Source organism: Caretta caretta, chromosome 10 (assembly GCF_965140235.1).
Source record: "Caretta caretta isolate rCarCar2 chromosome 10, rCarCar1.hap1, whole genome shotgun sequence".
In the NCBI taxonomy this organism is placed as follows: domain Eukaryota; kingdom Metazoa; phylum Chordata; order Testudines; family Cheloniidae; genus Caretta; species Caretta caretta.
Window position 1 is genome coordinate 51765270 of NC_134215.1, and position 22038 is coordinate 51787307.

Genomic DNA, 22038 nt, shown 5'->3' on the forward strand with positions numbered 1-22038 from the left:
GTAACTGAAATTTATATCTGCATAACAGTAAGAGGTCATACAGGATTATTTTTTGCTTCTTGTCCTACTATATGGAAATGTTGACTGCTTTTTAGCTGGTCTATGGAAAGAACTCCACTGATTGTTCATTATGCTGTATGAATTTTGTACACTACCAGAAAAATATGTTGTAGACCTTAGTTAAATTCCTACATTTTACAATCTATTGATAGACCTGTACTTTGTCCTACAAGACTCTGAATCTTGTACCCAGATGTCTGTCAGTAGAATTGGAACAAATTCCAGTATTAGGAATATTTTGGACTACCTACAGTTCTTTTCTTAGAAGCTATGAATTTATTTAGTTCTTGCATTTCACAGTTCTATTGGAGTTTGTTGTAAAGGTGCAGGTGAGTTTTCTCTTCAATACCAAGAAAATATGATCGTGCATTTCACTGGAGATAGACACAAAAAGACAAAAATGTTAGAGTTTTCAATTCAGCTGGAAAGACTATGGAATTAGAATAAGCTTTATAAACACAAGTTGAGAGCATAACTTTGATTTTTTCTTTTTTCTTTTAAACACTAAGGTGAAAATTTGTGATATGCAGATGCGTGGCACACCAAGAGATTTGCTACCTGGTGACCCTATCTGTAGTCCTGTTGCTGCAGTGCTCGCAGAGGCCACTATCCAACTTATCCGCATTCTTCATCGTGCAGACCGTTGGACACACTGCATCAATAAGAAAATGATGGAACGGCTGCACAAAATCAAAATGTGCCTTAAAGAAGCAGGTCAAAAACTGAAGAAAAGTCGTTCGGTCCAAAGCCGAGATGAGAATGACATGAGAGAGGAGAAAGAGAATAAAGAAGAGGAGAAAAATAAACACAGTAGACATGGTCTTGCTGACCTCCCGGAGCTTCAGCTTAAGACTCTCTGTGTAGAGGTGTGGCCTGTGCTTGCAGTAATTGGTGGAGTTGATGCTGGTCTTAGAGTTGGAGGCCGATGTGTACACAAGCAAACTGGGCGTCATGCCACCTTACTTGGAGTAGTCAAAGAGGGCAGTACGTCTGCTAAGGTCCAGTGGGATGAAGCAGAGATTACTATCAGGTATAGTGCGTTCAGTTATTCTTTGAACTAATTTGCAATTTTTAGTGCTTAGAAAACTTCCTAAGTAACATACATTTTACATCTGAAACATGAATTTTCAGTCACTAGTAACTTTTAATGACAGGTTTCAGAGTAGCAGCCGTGTTAGTCTGTATCCGCAAAAAGAAGAGGAGGACTTGTGGCACCTTAGAGACTAACTAATTTATTTGAGCATAAGCTTTCGTGAGCTACAGCATCCGATGAAGTGAGCTGTAGCTCACGAAAGCTTATGCTCAAATAAATTTGTTAGTCTCTAAGGTGCCACAAGTCCTCCTTTTTTAGTAACTTTTAAGTTTAAAGTAGATGCTTGGGCATTTAACTTGTTAAATCAACTTTCAAGAATTCTGGTTTGAAAAACAACTCAGTTGAACTTTGAATTTAGAGAAATAAAATATCTGTCTTGTATATCCAGTATATAATTGTCATTTGGAAAACTGGAATTCATCTACATGATTTGGTAGTTTTTAAACTGAGTTTTGACTCTAAATTTCCTAATTTGAGGACATCCACATGCTTGTGAGCTACATTTGACGTAAGTGTTGCTTATGTTTGAAACTTATATATATAGGCTTATTAATATGTTATCTTTCTGAATTTTTATTACAACTTCTTGGACACAAACTTTTATTGACTAGCTTGCATTTTTGCTTTAAATAATGAGCTAGGTTGCCTCTGCAAGTGGTGGGAAACTCTGTTTTGGTTTATCAGAACTGGGAAGTGATAGCTCTGCTACATTGTCCTCTCCTGCTTGGGTCTCTGTGGAAATTGCTCCATGGGTCTTGAGGATTCAAGGCCAGCAGGTGGGATGATTCTCCCTTCTCAAAGTGGTGGATAGCCACATCTAAGTTAATGCTGCTTTGAAGCAGCATTTACTTATGCTCTGGTCTGCTGTCAATGGCTAAAGAACTAACACTACATTTATCTCTTCATCAAACTGGGAGTTTCCTTTCCAGCAGATCCTATGAATCTGCAGGGCTGGGTGACTGCACCTCTGCCTTCTTTACAGACCCTCGAGTGTCTCCATCTATGGGAGGCACATCTGAAGAAAATTCTGTGAGGAGAACTTCATGGACTCTTCTTGCTTTCCTATATTTGTTTGTGAATTGGCTGAGTGTTCTCTGCAGAAAATTAATTTCCCTATATTCATAGTTTCTTGGAGATAGCTTGATTTCCAGTCTTCTAAATAAATTCATCACCACTGATTTCTTTTGATTCTGGGCATAATTAAATTTTTAAAGTTTAATTCTTCTTTGAGATGAATGGTGGCTGTTCACACCTCTTAGAACTGTTGTGTTAGCCTGTCTGCAGACTAATGCCATGTGCATACACAAAAGTTGTGCCAATTTAACTAAATCAATTTCACTTAATTCGGTTACCAAATTAAATCAGATGTAAGCAGATTTGAGTGAGTCCACAGAAGGGGATTGTACCAATTTTAAAATCTATTTAAGCCGGTGTGATATTCATTAATATATAGACAAGGTCTCCGTAACACAACACTTGTAATGGTTATTGTTTAGAATGTTTTAATCTCTAGAAGGGTTAGAAACGGAAGCCTGCTTTTAAAAAAAAAATAAAAAATTGAGAAAGTCTAAATGCTGAAGAAAATATTGAGGATATCAAAAACTGTAGGGAAGATTCTGAATTGTAAATCTGCGGGATGTGTGGAAAATATATGCCTGCAGGTTTCTTCTGTTTGCCCTGTTTATGATGGAGGCAGAGACTCGTATGGCAATATTTAATATAAAGGTCTGTCACCAGGGGTAGGAGCTCTTACATACATGGTATGCCTCAGCTGAGTGGTCATTGTTAGGATGCAGGAATGGATGTTGTTGACCTATTTAAAAAAAAAAACTGATAGACTCATATTCAGTGATGGAATTGCTCCCTGCATTGCTAGTGACGCTTTTGCTTCTGGTTATCGTTTTTGTGCATCTTGGCAATAAAAAGACAAGTAGTAGAGTGAAATTGATAAAACATTGGCAACAGCTTTAAGTTAATATTGCAAAAGTTCAGAAGTTTTCATGATTAAATCTTTGCCTGTGTGTCCTTCATAAACTAAAGATAAAATTTCACTCAAACCAATTACCAGACGCTTAAATGATAATTATAAGAAATTATATTGTAAATGTCTTAAAACATTTAAAATAATGCAGTAGAAACTTGTCATTACCTAAGTGATGGATTATATGAAGTTTTTGGAAATTAACATTCATTGTTGAAAATGTGTGCATGTCTCACTGCCTTTGTGTTGAGTATCATATATCCCCGTTTTCTGATCATAACCTCATTTCTTTCCCTTGTTTACATTTAATTTTTAGACTGTCTGTTCATTTAAATTATTTTATTAAGTATATTTTACGTCTTATTTTGCCTACATTATTTCCTGTACTTTCCTCTTGTCTATCCCTCACTTGCTTCTTCCTGTGTCATTCTGATCTTTATTAAAGCTTCCCAACTTTTTGGTCGCCTAGTGATACTCCACTGTATAATCTGGAGCCCTGTGAACCACTGCCTTTTGATGTTGCAAGATTCCGTGGACTGACAGCTACTGTGTTGCTGGACCTTACCTATCTGACTGGTATTCATGAAGACACAGGAAAACAAAGTGCGAAGAGACATGAGAAAAAACACAGACATGAGACTGAAGATAAAGGGGACATTGAACAGAAAACAGAGGGGGACGCTGGATCAGATATGCGATCACTAATAAGTGCTGATGATATCAAAGGACCTATCACTACATGTTCCAAGTCAGAAAACGAAATAGCTTCCTTCTCTTTAGAACCAACACTACTAGGTATGGAGTCCCAGCATCAACCCATAGAAGGAAAAAGAAAGAATCATGAACACATACCAAGAAATCATGATGTAGTACAGTCAGAAATCAGAGCAGTACAGTTATCCTATCTTTACCTTGGTGCTATGAAATCACTTAGTGCTCTTCTTAGTTGTAGTAAATATGCTGAGTTACTATTGATACCAAAAGTCCTTGCAGAAAATGGTCACAATTCTGATTGTGCTAGTTCTCCAGTTGTTCATGAAGATGTTGAAATGCGTGCTGCATTGCAGTTCCTGATGCGACACATGGTGAAAAGGGCAGTCATGCGTTCACCAATAAAGAGAGCTCTAGGACTAGCAGATTTGGAACGAGCACAAGCCATGATCTACAAGTTAGTGGTTCACGGGCTGTTGGAGGACCAGTTTGGTGGCAAAATTAAACAAGGTACTTTTTTAAAGTTATGATAATATATAGATTTGTAAAGTTAATTAGAGTTAACTTAAAATTACCTAGAATATGGACATAGATAACATATAGGCTTATATTTCTGCAGCGATTGACACTTGTGGTAATCCAAACCAACAAAATTAAGGATGGTAGCAAATCCTATCAATTCTGTAGAATTTATGGACATTGGTGATTCACACCCCCCCTTCATTTGCATAGCTTATTAAAATAGAGATTGATATTTAGGGTACACTTTCAGAGCTATATGCAGGAGGAATGCACATCACTGTAGTGAGAAAAAAATAGATTTATATTTTGTGTTTATACCCAACTTTGAAAGATAGATTCTCCCTTTCTGTATTATATTGTGACACAGGTCTACCTGATTTTAGCATGGCTGACCATGGTTGTAGTCAGTGCAGATGAAGAATAAATGTGTTGAACATAATCCACCAATAATGTTTATACCCTCAGTGAGCAGAGTTTTTTGGAATTAGCTGATGTGATGCTGACTTTGAAGAGACAAGGAGATAATACAAATAGTGTTGCTCTTAGTCTTAGAATCCCTGTATACATGTAGTATGACATTGTCGGAACTTCAGGGAAGCTACTTGTCACACTTTCCCAGTCATAGCCAATTAAATAGCAGATTTTGAACCTCTTTGTTTTATTTATAAAAGAACAAATAAATGAAAAATGGCAAAGATCCAACTGGCTCAGATGTAGAAACTTCGTAAATAGTCTAGATTCTTTTGCTGCAGGAAACTATACGGTTTATTTTACATAGTATTTTTTGTAAATAACTGTTTCCACACCAGAGATTACATGTCTTAATCTCTTAAACCTGATCTCTCAGACAAAAGGGAAAGTTACAATCTAGCTGCTGTAGTTTAGCATCTATAATAAGATCTAATGAAGAAAGGAGCTTTTGCTCTCCTCTCTAGCCATCTTTAAAAAAATCTTATCAACTACTTTTCATCATTATGAGAATAACATGAGTTGACCGACCATATTTTCCTTAGTCAGCAAGATATTGGGCAGAAATATTTTTGTGAACTGTGCATGTGGATGTGTGTATATTTATAAACACCACTACACAAAATTTAAGGCTAGGTAGAGCCACTCGTTCATTCTGTAGCATTAGCTTAATGTTCCTGTAACATCCTTTTTGCATTGCAGAAGTAGACCAGCAAGCAGAAGAAAGTGAACAAGCTCAGCAGGCCCAAACACCAGTTACTACCAGTCCTTCTGCTTCTAGTACTACATCTTTCATGAGCAGCTCTCTGGAGGATACTACTACTGCTACTACCCCAGTAACAGATACTGAAACAGTGCCAGCTTCAGAATCACCTGGAGTTATGCCTCTTAGTCTTCTTAGGTAGAGTGCTTGACTTTAAAAAAAAAAAAAAAAAAAAAAAAAAAAAGTACATTTTCTCCTAGCTCAGGTGGGTCGTTTTGATATACTACTACTTAGTGTCTTTGTCCTGTTGGGTGGCTTTTTCAAATTTCTGTTACTTTCATTCTCCATCATGAATTGTTTCTACAGAGATAGGCTATATGTCTCTCACCATATCTCAGAAAACACTGGACTTTTAGTAGTAGTAAAGCTGCTCAGGGGCACTTGTACACTTAGGATCTTAATGTTCCAGAACTTGGAAGCTATTAAAAATACCTTCCCTATATCCTTCCTCATACCCTTCCTCATGTCCTGGTTTTTGTTTGTTGGGTTGTTTTTTAAAAGGCTGCCAACACTTAAAATTTTAATTAATTACTGTTAATTCTGGAGCTAGATTAGGCTTTGGTTCAAGAGAGTTTTCCTTCAGACCCTACTATGTATTGAAAGTCTCCTCAGTTGTCATAGTGAGATACTCCTAGTTAATCTCCTACAGGGTAGATCTGCAATTCATGATGAAGAAGGAAAGCTTCTTTTCATTATATGGAATTCAGTTTTGAGTAATTGCTTCTGCAGATCCATACCGATCTTCCCTCTTCTTAGGACTCTTTAGGGGCTGTTTTGAGGCAGCTAGGAACAGAGGACTAGTATAGTGGGAGGCCTCACATTCTGGAACATTCAGCTCCTAAAGGACATATCCTCTGGTCAGCATAGCTGGCTTGGACACTGAGCAGATGTTCTGGGAAATTGGAAGGAAGAGTACTTCTGATGATGAATCTCCTAGTCTAGCCCATATCCTGCCTCTACCCACTCCTGTGTGCTGTTGTGCAGAGGCACGCTGCAAAACTGAGCTGCCCTGCCACAGCATGTAGGGATTGTGTTGTCCCTGCAGAGCCCTTCCCACCAGAACAATGCCCCCTAACCTTATATGAAACTGCACTGGGTTCTGCTGTCAAGGTAGCATGGGCTACCTTTAAGTGCCCACCCTCTCTCTAACTAGGTTAGTACTAGCTGATGGAAGGCATAGTGCAAGACTTCCACAGTGTGGAGATGTAATGTAGTTTAAATACATTTTTCCTTTTTTGAAAGGCAAATGTTCTCAAGTTACCCAACCACCACAGTACTTCCAACACGACGTGCACAAACTCCTCCAATATCCTCCTTACCAACATCTCCTTCTGATGAAGTGGGAAGGAGGCAAAGTCTGACCTCTCCTGATTCCCAGTCCACAAGACCTGCCAATCGTACAGGTATACTTGTAAGCAACAAATAACTTAGTAGGAAATATAGGAGTTTCCTAAATTTAAGTATGTTCAGTGTAGGCTTTTAAGGCATCATTAACTAATTTGAAGTCTACATTTTGATAAAATTTAAGTGTGCATGTCATAACTAAAATCTTATGGTAGAGATCTTAGTACTAAAAGCCAGCAACTGACTGCTAGGAAAAAAAAGTTAAAATTGGTGCTTATAAGTGGCTGAATAGATTGCATACTGGTTGTACAAGAATGAACAGGTGGTATTATTAACTATGATAAATAACTCTAGAATATTATTTTAGTTTCTTTTTGGTCTTTGCTTACAGAGTTGCTTAACAGAACAAACTTCAAGAGTGATCCATCATAACCTAGAATATATCACTTATAACACTAGAATGAATTGATTTGTTTTCTGATATCCATCATTACTGTATATTTCTGAAATACAGTCTCTCTAGTTAATCCTGCCTGTGAGCTACAGGGGCAAGCTTCTATTTTGAGTAATACATAAAAAGTTGAAACTGAATAGAGTAATTAAATGGCACCATTTTTTCTGACTATTTTCCTCTTATCTGGGGAATGATGATATCCAGTTGGAAGCACCATTATTAGAATTTCTATATTGCATCAGTTAATCCCTACTCCTGCTGATGTCAGAGTTAACATTGACATCACTCAGTAAAATGTTCACCTTATAATGTAGTAATAATAATATAATAAGAAAAAGTCAGCTCATATGTTTGAGTGACTAACATGAAAACTAAATCAACATCTCTCCTCTAGAATTGATGTTCAGTGTTGAGGGGGAGAGACTTTTTTCAGATTCCAGAATGAGGCAGGATAGAGGTATACAATTTATGTTTTTCTTCTTCATAACATCTTTATTAATCCACAGTTCTGGTTGTCTCCTTTCTGTAGTGCTATTTTTGGCAACTCAGACTGTTGCTTAGCAACTTGCCTGCTCAGCAACTAGACTGCCTCATTTTTTTTTCTTTCCAGATGCTTTGCCTCCAGTATTAGGATTAGGTGGCAGCAAATTCTCTTGCTACTTTAGTGCTTTCAGACATTAATCCTCACCTTTATGGCAAGTAATGTGTAAATCTTTTTTTTTCTTCTAAGCTCTGGGGCAGCAGTTCTTGGAGAGATGTTGGCCTTTTCAAGGATATAATAATCCTTCTCCGTTGGTGATTTTTTTTCTTTTGAAAGACTCTGTTACAGGAATAGAGAACACACCCTTCAAAGAGACTTTGAAGTATCCTCAGCAGCTATGCAAGTGTGTCTAGCTGCTAATTATGGCAAAATATCTTGGTGTGATCTCCTGAAGGTTGTTGATCCTCTGAACCAAGTCCAACCAAGCTGAACTTAGTCCAGTCCATCTAAGAGTAGCGTGGTAGGGTTTCAACTGGATGTAAAGAAATAAATTTAATTCAAAAAGTTGAAATTGCATTGACCTTAATGGATCAAGTAAATGTTTACCTAGTCTTGGAAACCATCATCTGGCCAATTAAAGGAAGAGGAACTCTCTCTGGTTTTATTATGGAAAGGAGATGATCCAGAGCTGCAAATTAGTGAAGATGTTAGAAGGAAAGTTCTCAGGGAACAAATTTTCTTTAATTCTTAATCATCAACTAATATTGGAATAAATGGTTAAAGAAGCCTAATAAAATGCAAAAGACCGAAGAAAGGCAAAAGAATATCGATAACTTATGCAACCATCGGTTAACTTTTTTCTTTTTCTCTTAGCTTTGTCAGATCCAAGTAGTCGGCTTTCAACTTCTCCTCCTCCACCTGCCATTGCTGTTCCATTGTTAGAAATGGGATTCTCTCTCAGGCAAATTGCAAAAGCTATGGAAGCCACAGGTGATCTGTTTGTTGAATAATACCTATTACACTTGAAAACACAGTTTAATAAGAAACAGGTTTTTTTAATGGAACACTGCATGCTATAAGCTTTGAACTCACAAATGCATGGCGAATTATGGAAAGAGTAAATGGATTTTTTTCATCAACAGTGATATAAAATTATGAGGTAAGATTTTTTCTTTTCAGGTGCAAGAGGAGAAGCGGATGCTCAGAATATCACAGTACTGGCCATGTGGATGATAGAGCATCCTGGGAATGAAGAAGATGAAGAGCCCCAGTCAGAAGGAACTGCAGATTCACATCATGGGTCAATAGTTTCTGGAAGCAGTGGAAAATCTAATGACCAATGTTATTTACAATCCCCAGGAGATATCCCTTCAGCTGATGCCACTGAAATGGAGGAAGGTTTCAGTGAAAGGTAAAATGTAGTTCTTTTCTGATTGCATAAATCCTGCTGCTGCTATTTCAGCAATTTGATAGTTGACAGAAGAAGACTCCAAAATACCACTATGAATTAATTTTCTAAAGTTGTATATGCGTAGAAGTGGAGTTGTCAGTAAATTAGTTTTTGTATAGGTTTGTTTACAGTATTGTGTTTATTAAGAAAAAAGTAAACTGAATATATTCCCCTCCAAGATAATTAAACCATATGATATTAATGGTCTGACTACAATGAAAAGAAATTTCATTGGATATTTAGTTTATTAATTTTTTTAAAATGCAGAGCTCATGCACGTTTTCTCATTGAGCTTTATAATGCGACTGCATTCCTTACTTTCACTTCCTTTTTAAGTTATGGCCCACTCCTGAGGGGAGGGATAGTGTTAATACCTGTCAGTCAAAAGCACTTTCAGTTGTGCTGATTATGCTAAATTAGGTGCTGACTTTATGAGGAAGAGATACATCAATCAGGAACTAAACTAAAGCCAATAATCTTAATCACATTCTTGACCTCAGGCAGATTTAAACTCTGTACTCTAGAAAGGAAAGAAAAGTGTTTTGTTTTATATTGATATTTATCTCATAAGAACAATTCTGTCCTTTAAAAAGTAGATACTGCAAATTGTGAGGGGAAAAACATTTTATATAGAAACAATTGTGCCTGTGTCATAAATCTTAGGCCATTCAGATTTTTATTAGGAAGTACTATTTGTGTGAAAACAGTGTCATTTTGTCTCAGAGTTTATCGCGTTTGGTTGCTTAATCCTGATTAGATATTTGACCCTGCGTGTCACAATTACTGGTTCTAGAGATAATTATGATGTCACAGAGACTTAACTGCAGGTGAAGAATAAATTTTAGGAGTCACACATTTAAAGATTACTTTTCCATATATATATCCTTACTTTTGTCGAAAAGGGAGAGTGATTGAGGAGATAAACAGATGTTGATATTTCTGTTGTTTCCCTGTTCATTCTATAGTAGTGTGCAGAATGTAAAATGAATACTTTTCTGCGGTTTCTGCAATATCTAGGCCCCACAGAGTAAGTGAAGGAAGACACATCAGCCTTCTTGGGTTCCTTTGCTGATGTAACACCTGCATGCAACTCCTCACTATTAATGGGGGTTATAGTATAAATATGCACAGACACAAGATGATAAATTTCTGAAGTTCCTTTTTTGGAGGGAGAGAATTGAATTTACTACCATCAGTGTTTTCACTTTTTTTTTTTTTTTTTTGTAAGATCCATGCTAAATGTTTTTTGGCTTATCTGTTGAATATTCAAACTGTTTTCCCAGTCCTGATAATATAGATCATGCAGAGAATGCTGCTTCTGGAAGTGGACCCCCCTCAAGAGGTCGGTCAGCAGTAACAAGGAGACACAAATTTGACTTAGCTGCCCGAACGTTGCTAGCACGTGCTGGTAAGTGCACTAAAATGGTTCGAATATCTTTTGTTCATTTGGTAAATTTGTGAGAAGAAGTATTTAGCATCTAATATGGAACTTTAAAAATATAAATCCTGTTTGTATATATTTAAGTATATATTTAGCTTAATTTCTTTTATACAGTAATGAATAAATAATATTAATTTTACTAGTAGTATTTTTAAAAGCTTTTGAATAGGTTATCTTTTTAATTACATGCAAAGTAAAGAATGTTTTCTCTTTGATTTGAGCGGGATTATACCGCTCAGTACAGGCTCACAGAAATCAGAGTCGGAGAGAGGGAATATCTTTGCAGCAAGATCCAGGAGCCTTATATGACTTCAACTTGGATGAAGAGTTAGAAATTGACCTTGATGATGAAGCAATGGAAGCAATGTTTGGACAGGATCTGGCCACTGATAATGATATTCTGGGAATGTGGATCCCAGAGGTATTGGATTGGCCTACCTGGGTGTGTGTGACTGCAGCTGGGGCTGCTTTGACTTACTTACTGCTTTTTGCAAAATCATATTTTAAAATTAAAATAACACATTGCATTAATAGTTTTCTGCTTGGACATAATGAGTTTCTAAACCATAATGGTGCTTAAAGCTACTTTGATGTCTGTCGCCTCAGTTTAATGAGAAGACAGCAGTACATAACTAATTTATTTGTTTGATTCTTGCTGTGTTCATCTGCACAAACTTCATTAGTTTCTTCCCTAAGAAAAGGGATAAGTGGTACATTAGCTAAATTATTTTGATCATGACATCCAATTTTAGAAAACAAACACCTGTACTAGATTGCTAAATTTATGTGGGGTAAACACATTTATGTGTTTCTTGACTTTAGCAAAGCTTTTGACACGGTCTCCCACAGTATTCTTGTCAGCAAGTTAAGGAAGTATGGGCTGGAAGAATGCACTATAAGGTGGGTAGAAAGCTGGCTAGATTGTCGGGCTCAATGGGTAGTTATCAATGGCTCCATGTCTAGTTGGCAGCCGGTATCAAGTGGAGTGCCCCAAGGGTCGGTCCTGGGGCCGGTTTTGTTCAAGATCTTCATAAATGATCTGGAGGATGGTGTGGATTGCACTCTCAGCAAATTTGCGGATGATACTAAACTGGGAGGAGTGGTAGATACGCTGGAGGGGAGGGATAGGATACAGAAGGACCTAGACAAATTGGAGGATTGGGCCAAAAGAAATCTGATGAGGTTCAATAAGGATAAGGGCAGGGTCCTGCACTTAGGACGGAAGAACCCAATGCACAGCTACAGACTAGGGACCGAATGGCTAGGCAGCAGTTCTGCGGAAAAGGACCTAGGGGTGACAGTGGACGAGAAGCTGGATATGAGTCAGCAGTGTGCCCTTGTTGCCAAGAAGGCCAATGGCATTTTGGGATGTATAAGTAGGGGCATAGCGAGCAGATCGAGGGACGTGATCGTTCCCCTCTATTCGACATTGGTGAGGCCTCATCTGGAGTACTGTGTCCAGTTTTGGGCCCCACACTTCAAGAAGGATGTGGATAAATTGGAGAGAGTCCAGCGAAGGGCAACAAAAATGATTAGGGGTCTGGAACACATGAGTTATGAGGAGAGGCTGAGGGAGCTGGGATTGTTTAGCCTGCAGAAGAGAAGAATGAGGGGGGATTTGATAGCTGCTTTCAACTACCTGAAAGGGGGTTCCAAAGAGGATGGCTCTAGACTGTTCTTAATGGTAGCAGATGACAGAACGAGGAGTAATGGTCTCAAGTTGCAGTGGGGGAGGTTTAGATTGGATATTAGGAAAAACTTTTTCACTAAGAGGGTGGTGAAACACTGGAATGCGTTACCTAGGGAGGTGGTAGAATCTCCTTCCTTAGAGGTTTTTAAGGTCAGGCTTGACAAAGCCCTGGCTGGGATGATTTAACTGGGATTTGGTCCTGCTTCGAGCAGGGGGTTGGACTAGATGACCTTCTGTGGTCCCTTCCAACCCTTATATTCTATGATTCTATGATTCTATGAAAGCAGTATAAGGATAAAACAATTGCTAACCATTCTTCAGTTAGAACAAACAAAGCAAACAAGTGAAACTGATAGGAGACGCTGTCTAGTGAAATGGAATAAAGTTCCCATTCATCATTCAGTTGTATCTTCTTTATAGCAATGAAAGTTTTTTTTCTGTATTTAGAGGGAACCATTAGTTCAGACTAGCTTTTTTTCCTTCATTGTAGTCATATGAAGAGGATTGAGAGGCTGGTTTTTTGGTGACAGTGTCCTATAATACTATTACTACATCTAGGTTTTGCAAAAGTTGATACGGTTGGCTCGATTCTCCTGTCACTGTGTAACTCCATTGACTTCAGTGGAGTTAGTCCTGATTTACAGCAATGTAATTTACAGGTGAATTAGGCTTGTTATCTTAGTATGACTGTGTTCAGTGTTATGCATGTTACAGTGGGTTCTGTTAAAAAGTTATTATTACTATCTCACATACAGTATTTGTCTTTATTGTGGTATTTTCAGTGTTCCCTATAATTAAAATGGGATTGGTAAATTTAATAACTGCAGCTTCCTTAAACGTTGTGTATGCAGCTTTGTTGGCTGATTTCACAAATTAGTACGCTCAGTCGAAACTTGGGGGGGGGGTTTGTAACACGCCGTTACCTGATTTGCACATTCAGACAATATGAACATATTTGCATGTGCAGTTTCAAAGGCAGAATTTGAAAATTTGGCCATGTGAATTTAAGTTCCTAGTAAGTCTGTTTAAATAGAGATTCTTGACAGTAGTACCAGCTTGTGGTAGAATTGCCATCTTAGATCAGTGAGTTCCAAATTCAGACACCTTGGTGTACAGTATGTGTTGACTTGAGCATTAATCAGTGTCACTCGCTGAATGTAGTAGCCAACAGTCTGAAAAGTTGTTAAATGTTTTCCGTTCTGTATCTAGACTTTGCCAAGTTTTAAGGAAGAAATTAATAACTCATATAGTCTTTGGTGGGCTGAAGCAGAATGATTCTTGAGGACTGGATTGTAAGGAGTTTAGAGACAGAAATTCTAATAATGTGACCGACTGGGACAGATTTCCTTCCCCCCCCCCCTTTTTTTTTTTAAATCATCCTTTCTGTACTTTGTACTATAATCAAAAAGGGAAAGACACCTGCCACCTTCCCCCACACACAATAACTTAGCCATCTCTGGTCTGCTTCTAAGTAAAACCTACAGCACAAATACTGTCATGCATGCTTAACAGACATAGATAGAAAAAAACACTTAACAAAAATAGAAGTACTCTTATGAGCATAATTATTCTATATCTAGTAATTTCATATGAAAATTATATTATACAGCATGTTTGTGAGTCTGAAGACAGAGAAGAAGTGGTAGTTTGTGAACTGTGTGAATCCAGTGTTGTCAGCTTCAATCAACACATGAAAAGAAATCACCCTGGTTGTGGCCGTAGTGCAAATCGACAAGGCTATCGTAGCAATGGTTCCTATGTGGATGGATGGTTCGGTGGTGAATGTGGAAGTGGAAATCCATACTACCTGTTGTGTGGCAGCTGCAGAGAGAAATATTTGGCCTTGAAAAGTAAATCCAAGACATCAACATCAGAAAGGTACAGAAGAAAATTGTGGTGGGAGGTTTCATTAGGTTTGGGAAATTTCATTAGGAGGGAAAATTGAAAACGTCCATCAATGTATGTATCTTAAGAAGCGTTGATTTGCCAGCTTTACAGTTTGTACCAGTATTGTTGGTGGTAACTGAGATTAAAAATCTTTCTATGATCACACCTTTTGTGGAAAGGGAAAATTAAATCCTTTCATCTTTTAATAATTTTCCAAAATACATATAATAAACAACTCCTTGGAGCCTAGATTCAAGCCCTGTTAAATTCATTTTACTAAGAAACAAGTAAGTAGTTTGATCGGCCCAGCAGCTTTAAAAATGAAGCTATTACAATATTTTTTAGGAATACTAGCACTGGATCCTTCTTTCAATATCACAAAATGGATTTTTTTGAAGGATGTACGTATAAGGCTCCCACTCTTAACAGGCCTTTTATTAAATATAGAATATTGTTCCTAAGTAACAATCCTCAGAAAACATTTTACATATTACCTAACTGTAATATAGTTCTATTTTTAAATATAAATATGTGTATACTGTTGTTCTTTTGAGACTTTTTTTACTTAGTAGGCTCTTAATAAAATATTCTTGTTGTTTGGTGCAGGTACAAAGGCCAGGCTCCTGATTTAATAGGCAAGCAAGACAGTGTCTATGAAGGTATTTCTTTACTCTGAATTTTTGAAGATACATGTTACTTTTATGAAATGAGATTTTTGTCAGCAGTGTACACAAGTCCGTGCCTACCTCACATCCCAATATTGGTGCCACTGAGGCTCCCATTCCCTCTATTGCTGTATCCAGGGAACCAGCTAAGAAGACCATGTTGCATACTGAGAAGCTGTCTAGAGCGGCACGAGCACTGGGCTTAGGGCCTCCCAAGTCCAGAGCAAGGTGCAGTCCTCATTGTTACTGTCTTCTGTAGCCTGAAGCAAATGCTGTACTCATTACACTTTGGTACAGTCTTCAGTATGACCTGACATTCTGACACCTGAGGAACCCAATCCAGAGTCCCTGGTACAGTCCAGGCTCCTATCTCATGAAGACCTGCAAATCCTTAAAGAGCCCAAATCACCAGTACTCTGCACTGGTACCAGCATACCTCCAAGAGCCTACTTGCCATCCATATTCATCTTTGGTGACTCGTCCACTGCTACCAACACAGTCTCCATGCAGCCTCTTTGAGGGTACTGAGCTTTACTTCTAGCTGGTAGTGATAAAACATTCTTTGGCACTACCTCACCATCCTCTCTTTCAAATATCTGTACCGAGGTTTCTTCCAGGGGCCTGGTGCTGATCTGATACCTGGGTACTGGCACTACTTACCCCTCCTCCCCCAACCGGATGCAGGGGATGATACCTCATTTGACTCAGAAACAGTCTGTACAAGGTTCCTCCCCCTTCCAGCCTTCTTCCTTTGAGGTTACCACTGAAAGGGAGGCTCTTAGGAGGAAGCACACCTGACTATGCTGGCAAGGTCAACCTTGGAGTCCTGCCTCTTTCCCTTATGCCGCACACCAGTGGGCTTAGTGGAACCTGTGGGCTCCTTATGGCAACCCTTTTTACAGGGTACCCTCTCAAAAGAGGACTTGTCAGGAGCTTTAACTGATGGCCTAAGGCCCTGCCCCACAGATACATCTCTCAGAGGAAGAACCAACAGAAGAGTAAGAAACTCCACCTTATCATAAGTCCTCCTCCTTACCATATGAGGCTGCTATGACTCTCCAGTTTTCTTACGCTGATGACTTTTAAGGCTTTCCAAGACCTTATAAAAAGGGTAGCAGACCTTGCCCATCAACGATGCTCTGCTTAACCTGGCATGCACAATGTAGCAAACCCCAGCTACTGTCCCATTCCCTTGTAAATGAGCTGACAAAAGGTCCTACATCCCATCCCATCAAGAGGCTCGGAGTATATTTTTCCTTCCACTCTCCTCTCCTCTCTCTCTCTCTGGTTGTTGCAGCTGTTAACAAACAGAAAAGGTAACACTGATCCCATTCAATACCATCCGATAAGGAGCTAAAGCAGTTCAACCTTCTGGGCCACAAGAGCTACTCCTCAGCCTCCTTGCAGTTCAGAGTAGCTAGTTATCAAGCCCTGATAGCAAAATATGACTTCACAGTCTATTCAGAACTCTCATCTTTTATTGAACATCTGCCCTAGGAGGAGAGAGAACAATTTCAGGTCCTCGTTATAGAAGGCCAGGCAGTTTCCAAGGGGTCTCTCCAGGCCTCACTTGATGCTGCTGACACAGCTTCATATTCCATGACTATGACAGTATTTATGCATTGAGCTTCCTGGCTGCAGTCTTCTGGCCTCCTCCAGGAAGCACAAAAAACTATCAAGGATCTTCCCTTTGAGGGGCCTAAGTTGTTTAGTGATTCCGTGGATGGGTCCCTTCATTCTCTTACAGACTCCTGGGTAACACTACAGTCTTTCGACATCTGTACAACTGCAACGAAAAGAAAATATAGCAAATCGCAGACATCTCAACAGTGTTGCACAGTCCACTATCAGACCAGCTGAACCCCTCCCCACTGCCCGAGGCAAAAGCCCAGACTTACGCCCTCTTCTTAGCAACCTCTCAGTTGGTGACATCCTCAAAATGCCTGTTTTGACCCATTGGTTGAGAGTCACAAACTGTCTACCCCAGATCATACACTGCACCTGGCCCCCCCTCACCCGTATGGGGATCATCTCTCCCATTTCCTTCCTTCCTGGGAGCTCATCAGCTCAGATCCTAAAGTGATTTCTACAGATTATTCCATCCTGTTCAGCTCCTTACACTTCTGTCCCCATCCCTCTTTAGGGACCTCTCTCACAAAGACCACTTAAGACCCACTTCTTGGCTCCTTTGGAGAGTCCCACCCAGGTCCTTCCCTGGTCCTGGGTCTCTCTCTTCTAAGGGGAGGTTGTCTCTATTATAGCACGTGCTGCTTGCAACTTGCAGTCACCTGTCATGTGCTCCCTGAGCTCAGTCCTTTCAGCCTTAAAGGGAAGAGCCTTGGAGCAGGGTCTGGGGAAGCTCATGTGCATCTTCCAAGACCAGCACCCAGGGGCAGATTCAGCTTCTACTAGGTGCTGAGTTCTCTGGGTGTGTAAATTAGCATGTTTCCATTCCACAAGGTGAGTGACAAAGGTGGAGGAGGGCAGTAGCACGTTAATTGACTTCTCTGACAATCCCAGAGTGAAATGATCAGTCTTTTCTATCACTAAAATCATACTTTAAAATTATTCTTTTTATATATTTGTATATATCCCCTGAAAAGGGAAAAGAGAAAACATGGCCCTATAACTGCACAAAGCCCACAACCACATTCATAATACTTTGTAATGAATACGAGGGCAAGGCATTCCCAGTGACTGCCTCTGGAACTCACTCCCTTTGAATATATATCTGAGCATGAGTCTGGAAATTTTTATTGCATTATTTAAAACCCAACTCTTGGTATAGGCTTTCCACTAACTGCAGCATTTGGAATCTTCTGGCACTAAATCTGCTGGTTCTTCTTGGAGGAGTGTCCCCGTGGGTGCTCAGCTTTAGGTGTCTTGGCGCCCTGTGCTTCTAATCAGAGATTTGTAGTAACAGTGCCCCAGTTGGTCGCATGCGCAGCAGCCATCTTACGCCTCTCTGAGGGGTTACCCCATGCATACAGCCAACCATCGCACAGTTCCTTCTCTACCACCCTTGGCTTTGGTTGGAACAACAGCAGTGCCCTCAACAGCTTTAGCTCTTTCTTATTATTTTAGTTTTTTCCAACTAGTACCCTTTCTTTATTAATTTCTCTCTAAAATGTCTTTCCCATTTACCAAAAAAAAAAGAGAAGAGAGGATTTTTTCCCCTGCCTCTGGCAGGCAGTTGCCTACCAAGATAGGAATTAGAATAGGACTACCCCATTCAGTCTCCAGCATAGCCTCTCAGACATGCCTGGCTCTCCAGGTTTCAAATGCTATCTCACCTGCAGACTTTCCATACTAGTCTCAGACGGCCACGCGCAGTGTGTTTGTAGCCTTGGAGAAACACATATAACTCAAAAGTGTCCTCACTGCAAAAAACTGACAGCTAGGACAAGGAAGGCTAGGGATCTCCAGTTGAAACTTCTCATGATGGAGAAATCCCTCAGTCCAGCTTCTGACCCTGAGTCCAGGACACGTCCTGGCCAGCACTTGCCTACAGCTGCCTCTGACGGGGATATTCTCAAAAACAGTTACTAAGGACCCTGCTCCTAAAAAGCCACAAAAAAGCGGTTTCACTCTTCACCACAGCGAGACTTGCCTCATTAAAAGCCATCTCCGACTGCAGAATTTTCCCTGGTACTGACGGCACTGAGAGAGTCAGACCATGAGGCACCGGGACCAGCTGGTACCGAGACATCCTGAGGAGCTAAAGACCCTGTGCAGTCTAGCTCTCATGGAGGCACACAGAACAAAACTAAGCCTCCTCGCTCGGCACCGGGGAAGCCTACAAAAACCCAGGCACCAAGCCGTGCAATGGCGCCATATGTCACACCAATACAATGCAGCAAGCCTACGGTACCGACAGTACTGCCTCTGATTCCCAGCCAGAGTGTCTCTCCACCTTCGGTATCAAGCCTTCTGGTGCCGCAACAATTCATCAGACAGGCGGGCCTCCTTGTTTGTTCTACTCTGGGGACTCTGCTTTTTGGCAGTCACGGCACCCCAGCCAGAATGGGACTAAGCCTGACTGCTACCCCTGCTGGCTTAGTCCCTCCTCTTTCCAGCAATGAGGAGGAGGAAGTGGAGGCAGGAATGTACACCCCACGCCACTCCTCACGCAAACCTGGACCACCATGGTACCAAACATCCCTCGATGTGAGAGGCTGGAAAGGTCCACAATGAATGCCACCCCGCATGGCCACTCCCACCCAACTGGTCATACTGGGACCCATGTACATTATACAGGGCACAGGACATCAGGCCCCCCCACCTATCCAGGTGCAGATCACCAACACGATCACCTTCACCACCGGCTCCAGCATCTACAGAAATGCTGGAGGAGGAAGTGGAAGAACCTGAGGAGGCGCCTGAGGGTGATACCCTCCCATCTACTCACATTTCGTCCTTGTCACCAGACGAAACAATAATGCCATCATCTCCCACATCAGGTGATGACTTCAAATCATTTCAGGACTTGTTGAAACAAGTAGCTGACTCCCTTTACATATCACTGACAGAGCTACCTGAGACACAGCATAAACTGACTGATATACTCCAAGCCTCTCCAGCAGCCAGGGTTACACTGCCCATCAATGCAGCCATTATGGACCTGGCTAAAATTGTCTGGCAGACGCCAACCACAGCCCCGCCTTCCTGTTAAAGATCTGAGGAGCTGAGTTTCTGTTCACCCATCCTACTCTAAACTCATTAGTGGTAGAAGCTGTTAACCAAAGGGGGAAGCAACATCAGTCTAAAACCACCCTTTACAATAAAGACTGGAAAAGGCTAGACCTTTTCGGGAGGAAAGCCTACTCATCGGCTACCCTCCAATTCCGCCCAGCCAACTACTTGGCCAATACACACACAACACGTTTTTGCAGATGTCAACCTTTGACCGTCTCCCAGCAGACAAAAAAGAGCAATGCAAGGCCAGTATTACAGAGGGTTTCTCCATTGCCAGAGCTGCCCTGCAGGCTTCTTTTGATTCGGCTGACACAGTAGCACGAGCCATCACCCCATCCATAGTCATGCGTAAGGCTTCCTGGTTCCATCTTTCTGGGTTTCCCAGAGAAGTTCAGGCCACTGTAGAGGACCTCAGTTTCAAAGGTCAAAAACTGTTTGCAGAGAGCATGGACGAGTCCTTACACACTTTGAAGGACTCCCGGGTGACTCTAAAGACACTCAGAATCTACGTTCCTGCAAACAAAAAGAAACGGGCAGATTCTATAACTAACTGTTCCGAACTGACCCATGCGTCCAGCCTCAAAGACACTACAACCAGCTCCGCAGAGGCAGATGAGGCATCAACAACCACAAGATCAGTCATCTACGTCTCAGTCATCCACTTCGAGACAAGTGTTTTGCAGTGTAGTTCAAGGACACGAGAACCCCACATTCTCCAATCCCAGAGTTACATCTAACCTCCAGCCCATTTGGAGACCCACCTGTCACCATTCTGCCCAGTCTGGCAAACCATCACCATGGACAAATGTGTTCTGGAAATTATGCAGAAGGGCTATTCCATTCCCTTTACTTCTATTCCATCTACCCACCCCCCCTTCCCAATCCCTCTTCAGGGACCCCTCTCACGAGCACCTGCTGGAACAGGAAATAACACATCTCCTCCAATTAGGTGCTGTGGAACCCATGCCAGCTCAACAGAGGGGCAGAAAAAATACCTCCCCCCACCCCACTCTCCTGCTGGTAATAGCTTATCTAAAGTGATCACTCTCCTTACAATGTGTATGATAATCAAGTTGGGCCATTTCCAGCACAAATCCAGGTTCCCTCCCCCCCCACACACACACAAAAAAACCCACTCTCCTGTTGGTAATAGCTGTCACCTTCAGCCCCCAACTAAAACCCCTCCAACGCATTATTAAGGATCTACAACCTATCCTGAAGGATGACCCAACACTCTCACAAAACTTGGGAGACAGGCCAGTCCTTGCCTACAGACAGCCCCCCAACCTGAAGCAAATACTCACCAGCAACCACATACCACACAATAGAACCACTAACCCAGGAACCTATCCTTGCAACAAAGCCCGTTGCCAACTGTGCCCACATATCTATTCAGGAGACACCATCGCAGGACCTAATAACATCAGCCACACTATCAGAGGCTCGTTCACCTGCACATCCACCAATGTGATATTTGCCATCATGTGCCAGCAGTGCCCCTCTGCCATGTACATTGGGTACATTGGTCAAACGGGACAGTCTCTACGTAAAAGAATAAATGGACACAAATCAGATGTCAAGAATTATAACATTCATAAACCAGTCAGAGAACACTTCAATCTCTCTGGTCACGTGATTACAGACATGAAAGTTGCGATATTACAACAAAAAAACTTCAAATCCAGACTCCAACGAGAGACTGCTGAATTGGAATTCATTTGCAAATTGGATACAATTAACTTAGGCTTGACTAGAGACTCGGAGTGGCTAAGTCATTATGCAAGGTAACCTATTTCCCCTTGTTTTTTCTTACCCCCCCCCCCGATGTTCTTGTTAAACCCTGGATTTGTGCTGGAAATGGCCCACCTTGATTATCATACACATTGTAAGGAGAGTGATCACTTTAGATAAGCTATTACCAGCAGGAGAGTGGGGTGCGGGGAGGTATTTTTTCATGCTTTGTGTGTATAAAAAGATCTTCTACACTTTCCACAGTATGCATCCCATGAAGTGAGCTGTAGCTCACGAAAGCTTATGCTCAAATAAATTGGTTAGTCTCTAAGGTGCCACAAGTCCTCCTTTTGTTTTTTCCAAGATTCTCGCTGTTGCAGCAGCACATCTTCGCAGGCAGGATGTGATCATCTTTCCCTACCTAGACAACTACCTCCTTAAAAGCACCAACACACCAGACAGCAGTCGACACCATTTGAACAACTGTAGTCCGGTTTACAGACCTAGGGTTTCAGATCAATCTTCAAAAATCCACTCTGACACCGATCGAACAGTTGGAGTTTAGAGGGGCACACCTCAACTGCCGCACAGTAATAGCACGC

At 40.8% G+C, this 22038-nt stretch overlaps 1 protein-coding gene across 7 annotated transcripts in view; it reads left to right on the top strand.

The window, feature by feature from the left end:
- Positions 1–22038, top strand: part of HERC1 (HECT and RLD domain containing E3 ubiquitin protein ligase family member 1) — a 215851-nt gene that overhangs the window by 131939 nt on the left and 61874 nt on the right. For 5 of the 7 annotated variants that reach the window (XM_048867260.2, XM_048867261.2, XM_048867267.2 and 2 more), the window contains exons 37-46: positions 570–1090; positions 3580–4355; positions 5538–5736; positions 6841–7001; positions 8751–8867; positions 9057–9288; positions 10611–10735; positions 10990–11210; positions 14068–14336; positions 14952–15004. In XM_048867260.2, the coding sequence (XP_048723217.1) occupies positions 570–1090; positions 3580–4355; positions 5538–5736; positions 6841–7001; positions 8751–8867; positions 9057–9288; positions 10611–10735; positions 10990–11210; positions 14068–14336; positions 14952–15004 (2674 nt within the window). The remainder of the gene's footprint in view (positions 1–569; positions 1091–3579; positions 4356–5537; positions 5737–6840; positions 7002–8750; positions 8868–9056; positions 9289–10610; positions 10736–10989; positions 11211–14067; positions 14337–14951; positions 15005–22038) is intronic. The other 2 variants (XM_048867263.2, XM_048867264.2) reach the window with 2 other exon arrangements.